Source organism: Octopus bimaculoides, chromosome 13, assembly GCF_046866305.1.
Source record: "Octopus bimaculoides isolate indiv1 chromosome 13, ASM4686630v1, whole genome shotgun sequence".
Taxonomy (NCBI): Eukaryota; Metazoa; Mollusca; class Cephalopoda; order Octopoda; family Octopodidae; genus Octopus; species Octopus bimaculoides.
Window position 1 is genome coordinate 33,241,855 of NC_142940.1, and position 12,111 is coordinate 33,253,965.

The 12,111-nt window shown below is 41.2% G+C and overlaps 1 protein-coding gene across 4 annotated transcripts in view; it reads right to left on the reverse strand.

Moving 5' to 3' along the window:
- The window catches only part of LOC106877877 (transcription initiation factor TFIID subunit 1-like), a 91,776-nt gene that overhangs the window by 71,366 nt on the left and 8,299 nt on the right, over positions 1-12,111 (reverse strand). For all 4 annotated transcript variants that reach the window (XM_089361623.1, XM_014926919.3, XM_014926917.3 and 1 more), the window contains 7 exons: positions 10,392-10,512; positions 7,142-7,264; positions 5,280-5,647; positions 4,904-5,107; positions 2,106-2,282; positions 491-710; positions 179-268 (listed from right to left, as the gene is read on the reverse strand). In XM_089361623.1, the coding sequence (XP_089217749.1) occupies positions 179-268; positions 491-710; positions 2,106-2,282; positions 4,904-5,107; positions 5,280-5,647; positions 7,142-7,264; positions 10,392-10,512 (1,303 nt within the window). The remainder of the gene's footprint in view (positions 1-178; positions 269-490; positions 711-2,105; positions 2,283-4,903; positions 5,108-5,279; positions 5,648-7,141; positions 7,265-10,391; positions 10,513-12,111) is intronic.

Sequence of the window (12,111 nt, forward strand, 5' to 3'; positions counted from 1 at the left end):
AAAGAGAGAGATAGGTAGAATGGGCCACTTTCCAAAAAAAGATCAACTCAACTGCATGCTGTGTATATACATACACACATATATACATATATTCATGCATGCACATACATAGAAACATACACACATACAGAAAAGAAAAGAAAACACAAAAATTGAAAAACAGAAACAAAACACTCACCAGTTTGGAACTGAGGTCCAACTTTAGATCCCAAACTTTGCACAGAAGCATTCTTCCCTGGAATTATGAAGGATTTATTTCCAAATCGGTCTGAAACAAGTGAAGAAGATAGAAACAAGTTGAATTAAAATCATTTGACAGAAAGGAAGAAACAGTCAATGTATTGAAGGTGTTTCAAGTCACATGTTGTTATTCTAAGTACTCAATCTTAGTTTACCCAATAAAGATTCCCCACCGAGAAGTAGAATAAGTCATAGACATAGCAGTTAAAAGTAAAGAGCAGGAGAAATACAAATAAACTAAAGCACATACTCTGCTGCAAAAATTGGCCAGCACTTCGGAAACTTGCACTTGGAATCCATCCTGCAGATGGTGCACGCAGTTTATGTGACTGTAGAACCTTTGCACGTGCCTCTTCACCATTCCAGATCACCTCATCCTCCCAATGGACTTGTGTCACCATTTCAAAGATTTCATCAGGAAAAGCCATCAGGTTCCTTCCTTCTTTACTCAAGTCAAATTTACTACGATCCTAAAACGACCAAAGAGAGAAATAAGCAAAAGAAAAGCCAGTTATTTGATGCACAAACACACACACACATGCAAGCATGAATATGTGTGTGTGTATACATATATAATAAGTAAAAGGGATTAATAAATCCGGGCAGATACCTAAAAAGTACTCAGTGTTAAACAAATTTGGTTAACTATGAGTGGGTGCTGAAAAGTTCCTGGCTTTGAGTAGAAGAAAATACAGGAGAATCAGTTAATTATGATTTTATTCAACATATTCCCCTCTCAGATTCACACACTTCTTGCAGTGGTCCTTCAGTTTTTCTAAGCCCTGTAAAAGAACCTGGAAGGTTTGGCCTCTATCCAGGCCTTTCACGATATCCTTAAAGCCAGGAACTTATCACATATCAAAACTCCTTAAATATCAAAACACCAGATACCGATAAATTCATGTAGAATTAATATCCAAGGTAATTGTCATGTCTGACAAGTGAATCTAAGTAGTGCTTAGAAAAATTTCAAGAAATTCAGAGTATAAGACAAGAGCTAGAATGGAGAAAAACACATCTTTAATTGATGATTATTCTATACATTACTGACAACCATTTCTATTGTGCCAGTACATACAGAAAAAAGGTAGAAATTACCAGTCAAATTGATATATCACACATCCACACTTGTACATATATATAGGCGTAGCTGTGTGGTAAGAAGCTTGCTTCCCAACCACATGGTTCCGGGTTCAGTCCCACTGCATGGCACCTAGGGCAAGTGTCTTCTGCTATAGCCTCAGGCCAACCAAAGCCTTGTGAGTGGATCTGGTAGAAAGAAACTGAAAGAAGCCTGTTGTGTATGTATATGTGTATATATGTGTGTGTGTGTGTGTGTATATATATATATATATATATATATATAATCATCATTTAACTTCTGCTTTCCATGCTGGCATGGGTTGGACGATTTGACTGAGGAGTGGTGAACCAGATGGCTGCACCAGGCTCCAATCTGATCTGGCAGAAATTCTACAGCTAGATGCCATTCCTAACGCCAACCACTCCAAGAGTGTAGTGGGTGCTTTTACGTGCCACCTGCACAGGATCCAGTCCAGCGGCACTGGCAACGACCTCGCTCAAATATTTTGTATATATGTGTGTTTGTGTGTGTATATGTTTGTCCCCTCCACCATCGCTTGACAATGATGTTGGTGAGTTTACATCCCTGTTATTTAGCAGTCCGGCAAAAGAGACTGACAGAATAAATACTAGGCTTACAAAGTATAATTCCTGGGGTCGATTTGTTCAATTAAAGGCGATGCTCCAGCATGGCTGCATTCAAATGACTGAAACAAGTAAAAGAATAAAATATACACACACACACTCATACAATACAGAAGTCACATAATGGAAGTTCTTACTCCTAACTTGAAGCCATAAGAAAAGTTTTCTCCAGTTTCATCGACTGCCATCAAGTCATACCAATACTGGGCTGGGCCATACCTCCAGGGTGGGACCTCAAATCTGTGCTCAATATCAGTGTTCTTGTCTTGTTTGCTGGACGACGATCGACTCTCTATTGGACGTACTACAATCTCCTGTGATGGAAAAAGAAGAACAAAACAGATATTTTAGACATGCAATACATTATCTTAGACACACTCACTCACATGATGGACAACAGAATATGAAACCAAACAACAGAATATTAAACACAGTGATTTGCTCTTATAGTTACTTCATCATCATCATCATCAATTAATGTCCATTTTCCATGCTGGCATGGGTTGGACGGTTCAACTGAAAACTGGTAAACTGGAGAGCTGCACCAGGTTCCAGTCTGATTCGACTTGGTTTCTATGGCTGGATGCCCTTCCTAACACCAACCATTCCAAGAGTGCAGTGGGTACTTCTTACATGTCACCAGCACAGATGCTGGTGACTTAGTACCAGCATTGGCCACAACTACGATCTCACTTGGCTTGACAGGTCTTCTCAAGCACAGTATATCACCAAAGGTCTCAGTCACTTGTCCCTATCTCTAAAAACAGAGCATCAGTAGTTCTTCATCCTGGTACAAAGTTAACATCTCATCTAAACTAATTTCCTTCTTAATTAGTCTCTACTATAATCTATCTATAAAATTCAAAACTTGGTTAAGTTGACAATGATACTGAGACACAAGTCACTGAGGATGATAACCTCTTTATGCTACCTAACTGTCTATAATATCATAATATCATTTCCATGAATTTTTCTTCTTGGTATCGGTGAGGGCATGTGAACCCCTATCATTCAGTACACACTTTTCGCCAACAATACATACACACACACACACTCTTTTGTCATACAAAATGCCTCACACTTTTAACCCTCATGACACAGAACAGACATATGTGTACGCACGCACACACACACACACACACACATGGTGATGAGGTAAATGTAATGATGAGGGTAGTGGTGCAGTTTAGTGACAGTGGTAGTGAGGAGCAGAAGCAGGAGGTGCAGAAGGAAGAGGAGATGAGGGGTGTAGGGAGTGGGAGAGGAGGGGAGGATGAGGTGAAGGGGGAGGGGAGGAGGTGAAGGGGTGAATGGGGGAAGGGGGTGAAGGGGATGCAGTGAAGGGGTGATGGGGAGGGGGAGGGGAGAAGGTGAGGGGAGGGTGAAGGGGGATGTGAAGGGGCGGGGAGGTGAAGGGGAGGGGAGGTGGATGGGGAGGGGAGGTGGATTGGGAGGGGAGGTGGAGGGGGTGGAGGGGAGGTGGAGGGGAGGTGTAGGGGAGGTGGAGGGGAGGTGGAGGGGAGGTGGATGGGAGGGGGAGGGGAGGTGGAGGGGAGGGGAGGGGAGGGGAGGGGAGGGGAGGGGAGGGGAGGGGAGGGGGGAGGGGGGAGGGGAGGGGGGAGGGGAGGTGGAGGGGAGGTGGAGGGGATGGGAGGGGGAGGGGGATGGGAGGTGGAGGGGAGGTGGAGGGGAGGTGGAGGGGAGGTGGAGGGGCGGGGGTGGAGGGGAGGGGAGGGGAGGTGGAGGGGCGGGGAGGTGGAGGGGAGGGGATGTGGAGGGGAGGGGAGGTGGAGGGGAGGGGTGAGGGGGTGAAGGGGAGGGGGTGAATGGGGAGGTGAAGGGGAGGAGGAGGGGAAGGGGGAAGTGGAGGAGTAAGTGGAGGGAATGGAGGAGGTGTAGGAAGAGGAAGAAGTGGAGGAAATGGAGGAAGAAGTAAAGGAAGAAGTGGAGGAGGAAATAAAGGAGGAAGAGGATGAGGTGGAAGAAGAGGAAGTGGAGTAGGAAGTGGAGGAGGAAGTGGATGAAATGGAGGAGGAAGAGGAGGACGTGAAGGCAGTGAAGAGAAGGTTGAGGAAAAGGATGAGGTGGAGGAAGCGGAGGAAGAAGTAGAGGAGGTGGAAGAGGAAGGGGAGGAAGAGGAGGTGGAGAAGTGGGAAGATGGGGAGGAAGTGGAGGAAGAAGCAGCAGAAGTAGAGGAGGTGGAAGAGGAAGAAGAGGAGGAAGAGGAAGAAGAGGTGGTGGAAGAGGAAGTGGAGGTTTATGAAAAGGAGGATGAGGAAGTGGAGGAGGAAGTAGGTGGAAGAGGAAGGGGAGGAAGAGGTGGTGAAGGAGGAAGAAGGGGTGGAGGAAGAAGAGGTGGAGGAAGAAGAGGTGGAGGAAGAAGTGGAGGAAGAAGAGGTGGAGGAAGAAGGGGTGGAGGAAGAAGAAGTGGAGGAAGAAGAGGTGGTGGAAGAAGGGGTGGAGGAAGAAGGGGTGGAGGAAGAAGGGGTGGAGGAAGAAGGTGGAGGAAGAAGAGGTGGAGGAAGAAGAGGTGGAGGAAGAAGAGGTGGAGGAAGAAGAGGTGGAAGAAGAAGAGGTGGAGGAAGAAGAGGTGGAGGAAGAGGAAGTGAAGGGGAGGGGAGGAAGTGGAGAATGAAGAGGAGGTGGAGGGGGAGGTAGAGGAGGTGGAGAAGGAAGAAGTGAAGGAAGAGGAAGTGGAGGTAGAAGCATAGGAAGAGGAAGTGGAGAAGGAGGAAGCGGAGGAAGAGGAAGTGGAGAAGGAGGAAGGTGAGGAAGAAGAAGAGCTGGAAGGAAGAAAACAGTTAAAGAACACCAAAAGATGAAAGAGGAAAGGAACAAATGAAGAAGATCAAAAAGAGGGAGAAAATGAAAGAAAAAAAGAAAAAGGAAAAGAAGCAAACTAGAAAGAAATGAAAAGAGCCACAAGCTGACTTACATCATCGTCTGTTAAACATTCCTCAGCTGTAGGAGTTCTACCATAATCAAAATCTATCTGCACTTCATCACTTTCTTCATCAGAAGACATTTTCAGTTTCTTAACAACGCTTTCTTTCTCTTCTTCCGGACTTTTCTTTTTCCGTTTCTTGCGCCAAACATGTGTGGTATGTACTGGACGAAAGAGTCGAGAAAATCGCAGGACCTACAAGAATATAGACACATATATACATAGATACATATATGTGTGAGAAACAGCAAACAAACAGTAAAAAACTCATAGACACACAAACACACACATCTGTTTCAGATTTAAATTGGTAAATAATTGAAATATATTTCTTTAAATAAAAATAAAGAAATAATATATAACATACCTTTCCTGGTCTAAACTTGGGAAACAACTGCGTCACATCAACGCTTTCCAGTTCTTTTGGCAACATGGAAGCTAGCGGAGTATTCAATTTCTTTTTGGGTTCATTCTCTTCACTGCTGGCACTGGTTGTCTGAGATGGAGGTTCTGTTTTTGGAAGAGTAACTGGACTAGTAATTTGTGATGTGGTATCGTTAATGCTGTCTGTTTGAGATCTATTGGCAACATTATCAGCAGACAAGTCAGGTTCATCAAATTTAGGCCTCTCTAGTGGAGGCTGAGAATCTTCAAGATCCCCTCCAGGACCAGCATTGGTTGGTATCCAAGATGGAGGTGGCATCAGTCTTCTGTCTTTTGGGACTTCATTGGAATCTTAAAAAGAAAATGATTAACTGATTAATTAACATATAACTGTGATGATCAGAAGAGATGGCAAATCATGACAGCCTAAATTTGTTACATTGTTACAGCAGTTAGTGTGTCTCCTTCTCTCTCTCCAGTATATATATATATATATATATATATATATATATATATATATATATATACTGGATACTAGCAGACATACCCGGCACTGCTCAGGATTTAAACGGCATAGTTTGTATATATGGTACAGTCAAGTTGAAACCTGTGATACAGGGAAGTGCAACATTGACAGCAAAACATTAGCAGAGTAAATAAAGTGCTAATTCTACGAAATGACATGTCATGCGAATTTGTGGTCATGGCCAAGTGAATTTGTGGTCATGGCCAATTGCCAGTGACAAATAAAAGGCACCTGTGCTAGTGACACATAAAAGACACTGTGCCAGTGACAAGTAAAAGGGCACCTGTACTGGTAACATGTAGAAGGCACCCTTGCTGGTGACACATAAAAGACACCCAGTACACTCTGTAAAGTGGTTGGCATCAGCAAGGGCATCCAGCTGTAGAAACCAGACCAAAGCAGACTGGCATAGCTCTCTGGCTTACCAGCTCCAGTCAAACCACCTAATCCATGTGAACATGGAAAATGGGCATTAAATGATGATGATGATAATCATCATCATCATCTACTTCTTGACATCAAAAGATCAGATCTCTGGATTCAGTTGTGCTGCCACACTTATCAAAATATGTTTCAATCCCATGAAACTGTCATTTAATGCAAGTGAAAGGAGTCAAAGGTCTTTCTTAATCAACCCACAGAATGGACAAATTAAAGTGAGATCACAGCTGTAGCCTACACCAGTGTCGCATAACCACCCCACCTCACCCCACTCAAAAAGTACCTTTGGATCAGGGTGACATGCTGTGCTCGAGGAGACCGATTGAGTCAAGTACATCAACATCAAAATCAAATCAAACTACAATCAAATGGAAATTGGAGTTGTGGCTGATGCTTGTCTGGCCCCCGTGCCAGTGGCATGTAAAAGGTACCATCCAAACATGGTTGATGTCATCCCCCTCACCCCGACTGGCTGCTGAGCTGGTGGCACGTAAAAAGCACCATTCTGAACATAGCTGATGCCAGCTCCACCCTGACAGGCTCCCGTGCTAGTGACACATAAAAGCATCGTCCAAACATGGTCGGTGTCAACCCCCTCTGGCTCCCATGCCAGTGGCACATAAAAGCACCATCAAAATGTGGTCGATGCCAGCCCCCTCTGGCCCCTGTGCCAGTGACAAGTAAAAAGCACCCACTACACTCTCAGAGTGGTTGGCATTAGGAAGGGCATCCAGCTGTAGAAACACTGCCAGATCAGACTGGAGCCTGGTGCAGCCTCCTGACTTCCCAGACGCCAATCAAACCGTCCAACCCATGCCAGCATGGAAAACAGACGTTAAATGATAATGATGATGGTGATGAAGTATAGTAATACTTACTATTCTGAAGCCCATGTAAATTCTCTATTGCCTCATTTGTCTTTGTTCCTTCTTCCTCTTCTTCTTCAACAACTTCACTGATGTCAGAAAAATCAACAGCATTTGCATCTTTCTTGTCATAATCTAAAGAAGACAAGAAATAACAATAACTTAGATTGGTACATGACAAACAGAAATAAATTTATAAGGGAAGGGTCAAAGTCAATTGAATCAATCCCTAGGATATATCTGGGATTTTAATTTTGTCAACAACAACAGAAGGACAAAAGACAAAAATCAATAGAATGCATTTGTCAATCATGAATTCTTTTGGATATATTTTCTAAGATATAAGTTACATGATGATGATGATGATGATGACGATGACGATGACGATGATGATGATGATGACGGTTTCTGATTTAGACACAAGGCTAGTAATTTTGAGTGGTGGGTGAGTAGATATAATTGACTCCAGTATTTTAACTGGCATTTTATCAACCTTGAAACCTTGAAAGGTTGCAAGATAAAGTTGACCTCAGCAGTCAGAACAAACATAGGACAATTTTTCTACTTTTTAATGATTCTGTCAATCAATACTTTATTTGCCATCAAGGACTCATACAGACAGAGATAGTGGCTAAAAACATGTGAGGGCAGACAAAGCAGGGTTATATAAAACAAGGGAAGGAGCTGAGACATTATGCAATAAATAATTAGACATGTTAAAAATTTGATGTAAATTAAATACACAGAATAAATAATTATATAAAAAGAGACAATAAATATGAAAAGATATCATTTGAGAACATGGAAAACATTTAGAGTAATCCAGTCATAGATAGGTAAGAACCCACCAACTGGGTTGGGTCAGAGCACCTCATTAATCTGCCTATCTACTACTCATTATATTGGAAACAGGTACCCCAAAATTATTCTGAAAGCATTTTCTGAATAAGTTGAACCTTGAAGGGCCTTTTATCTCCTGGGGTAGAGTCTTGTAAATATTTACAAACTGTTATTACATGGTCTGATCAATGAGTATCCAGACTGTTGCTATAGTAATGAACTTAAAGCACACAGAGTGAAGCTGCTTGGTACAGATTGACCTTGAACTCTGCCATGCATGCGTACTAAATTTGAACGTTCTAGCTCACTTCCACTGTTTACAGCAGTACTTGGAAGAAAGGTGTGTAGTGTGTGATCATCGCATGCACCATGACAGAGAATGTTGAGCAGAGAATATGCATCAAATTTTGCCAAAAGCTTGGCGATACCTGCTCAGAGGCCTACGGAAAGTTTTCAAAAAGTTTTCATCATTCTTGACACAATCAAGATCTTGGGCAACTGAAACCCGAGTGTCTTTCTGGTCAGCTGAAAGCAATTTTGGCACAAATTTGGCAGACACGCATCTCATACCCAAACCTTCAGTGATAATGGACTGAACCATAACTAATCTGCACACCCTCTGATAACTCACAGATGGTGATTCGATGATTTCTCCTTACAGCTGCATGCACATCTGTGATATTTTTCTCAGTTCTGCTGGCTGTGAGTTTCCCAGAACGTTCGTTAATATCAACATTTTTTTCAGCCATCTTGGAAACGTCTGAACCGCTCGTACACTTGTGTGTGGCTCATAAACTGCTCTCCATACACTTTCTGCAACTTTGTGTAGATCTCTGAATAAGTATTGCCATGACAGCTTTCTCTATCATGGTCACTGCGATAATCACACGCTACACACCTTCCTTCCAAGCACTGATGTAAACAGCAGAAGTGGGGTAGAATGTTAAAACTTAGTTCTTCATGCACAGCAGAGTTAAAGGTCAATGTGTACCAAGTGGCTTCATTCTGCATGCTTTAGCTTCGTTACTATGGCAACAGTCCAGATACTTATTGATCAGACTAAAGACTTGTGGTCTTTAGTACTTTCTATATTTTGTACATATAGGCCAGAAGAGCCTATACATACAAATAAAATCTTATATAAGAGGTTACAAAAATGTTTAAGGAAGGGTAAAACAAAGTTACATCAAAAAGAAAGGTGGGCTAAGGATATTATACAATAAACATTTTTTAAAAATCCAATATAAATTAAAAACACAGAATAATTATTCGATTACATAAAACACAATAGTTTATATGAAACATCATTTGGATAACCATCCCCTCTGCACACACATATTAAAGGGTGAGAATCCTCCACCTGGGTCAGATTAGAGCTACCCACAGCTGTGATCTTTTCCTTCACCCAATTTTTTTGTCTGGCCTCAACATCAATATAATGGCTTGGTCCAAAATGCCTAAGGGCGATTTTAAAGTCTGAATGGCTAAGAAAAGACCTATGTCCAGGTAATGGTTTATGTAAACTCCTTTATATTATGGTTCCCCAGTTGCCAATAATGTCTAGTGTTTTCCATCTGAATGAAGCTCATCTACTCAGAAATCTGTATTGGATTTATCCTAAGATAATCATATAGCTGCATTATGTAGTCCATCAGCTTTTCAATTGTTGTGCAACCAACTGTGAATTTCAATGTGACATGGAGGGGAGGGGGATTCTTCTTACACAATTTATTTGCTTGGAGAGTGTTTTTTGAAGCGGGGAGGATTTTTTCCATCTCTTGCCTTTCTCACCGACACTACCATTCTGCTACCGCTACTCACTTTCAGTTTCTTCTTTGTTGCTAATGGTTATGGCTGGTAAGTGGAGTACTTTGGTATTCTGGTCAACTCTTGGAACTAGGGATGAAACAATCTCTTTGATGTTTCTAGAGCTGCATTTGGCGGTGTCCTAGAAACAGCTGCATTAATGATCTGCCATCATATGAGTTTTTTCTTCTTTTCCTGGTTTTAGTTTCTCCAGCAATTTGGGGCAGAAAGCACTTAAATGACCTTCACTGAATGACCAGTTGTAAAATCTTTCTCTCAGTACACATTACAGGTCACACCTTCAGAACTGCTTTGTGATCCATACAGACCTCACCCAACTACATACTCCCAAAAATAATGTCAATGCTGACCGTCTGCCTATATTGAGACAGTAACAGATTACTAATGACGATAGCCATAGGTACATGCTAGAAAATAGCAATACTTGGATCTGTAAATATTGCTGAGCCTTTCTCATACAGAATTAGACACTTTTATGAACATTTCCCAAGATGTACCAAATTTTTGTTTTAAAACAGCAAATAGTTGAAGTATTTCTCCAAGTAAGAGTAGTAACAAAAATGAAATGGTTGGAATTAAAATATCCGCAACTTACTTTCAAATGATCCATCATCTCTTTCAACAGTTTGTTCAGCTGTTGGATCATCGGTAATCTCTTTAACCATTGATTCAAACCGACTGAGTGAGCTTAAAGAATTGAGGTGCTTCTTGGATTCCTAAAACACATAATAATGATAATAATAATAATAATAATAATAATAATAAAAACGATTCTGACCTTAAATGCAGATTCTGTGACACATTCGACAAAACAATAGACCATCTTGTCTCAGGTTTGGTGCTGACACCAAACAAATACAAGGATTGTCACGAAAATGTAGGACAATATTTACATTGGAAAATATGTAAACACTACAAAATCGGCACTCCTGCTTGCTGGTATGAACATCATCTTGAGACAGTCGTTGAAGGTAAAAATGTCACTATCCTCTGGGAGTTTCCAGTCAACACTGACAGAATGACCCAGGCTAATCGATCGGGCATAATTATTAAAGACAGGAAAGAAAATACTTGTAGATTAATAGATGTAAGTGTTCCCACTGATAAAAATATATTGAAAGGAATTTGACAAATTAAGTAAATATAAGGACCTGGAAATTGAAATACAAAAGATGTGGCATCTTAAAGTGAGAACTGTTCCTGTTATTGTGGGTGCCCAAGGTATGATAAAAAAAGGGATATCAGAAACATCTAGATAAGATCCCAGGAGAACCATGTCCCAGAGAAATCCAAAAGATTGTGCTGACAAGTACTGCCCATATCCATAGAAAAACCCTATCCATTTAAATGACTGTGTTGTATTACATGAACATATTTTGCTACTGTTCCTGCCACTTCCCCACCCCAAGCTTTCAGTCATACTGTTACATCTCTTATCCTTCACTTGCTCTAGGACGCTGGGTGTGACTTGGCAAGTGATTGTAACAAACATGCAGATTAAAAGTAATAATAATAATAATAATAATAATAATAATAACAATGATTTCAGATTTTGGCACAAGGCCAGCAATTTCAGAAGAAGTAAGCTGATTACATTGATCTTAGAGTGCAATTGGTACTTATTCCACTGACCCCAAAAGGATGAAAGTCAAAGTCAACCTCAGCAACATTTGAACTCAGAGCGTAAAGATGGACAAAATGCCACTAAGTTGAGTGAGCATGCTAATGTTTCTGCCAGCTTGCATAAGGCCAAGGCCAGCAATTTGGAGCAGACAGGGTGCAAGTAAATGAAATCAACCATCGTACTTGACTGATACTTTATTTTATTGACCCTGAAAAGCTGAAAGACAAAGCTAACAACCTTGCTGGAATAATAATAACAATAATAATTATTATTTCTTTATTTATAAAGGCAGTGAGCTGGGAGAATTGTTAGCACTCTGGATAAAATGCTTAGTGACATTTCATCCAGTCTAACATTCTGAGTTCAAATTCTGCCAAGGTCAATTTTGCTTTCTATCCTTTTGGGGTCAATGAAATATGTACCAGTTACACTCCAGGATCAATGTAATTGACTTGCTCCCTCCCCCAAAATTTCAGGTCTTCTGCCTATAGTAAAAAGGATTATTTCTTTATTTGCCAAAAGAGCAATAGATGATGAGACATTAGAAGAAAAAACTGCAATAATAGTGACAAAGGGTTTACAATAAAACTCAAAATAAAGGTGAAACAAAAGTTTTACCTTGACATTAAACGTTCTAACGAAGGAAGGTCAACTAACTAGAAACAACCAAGGAACCACTGCAAATTCAAGC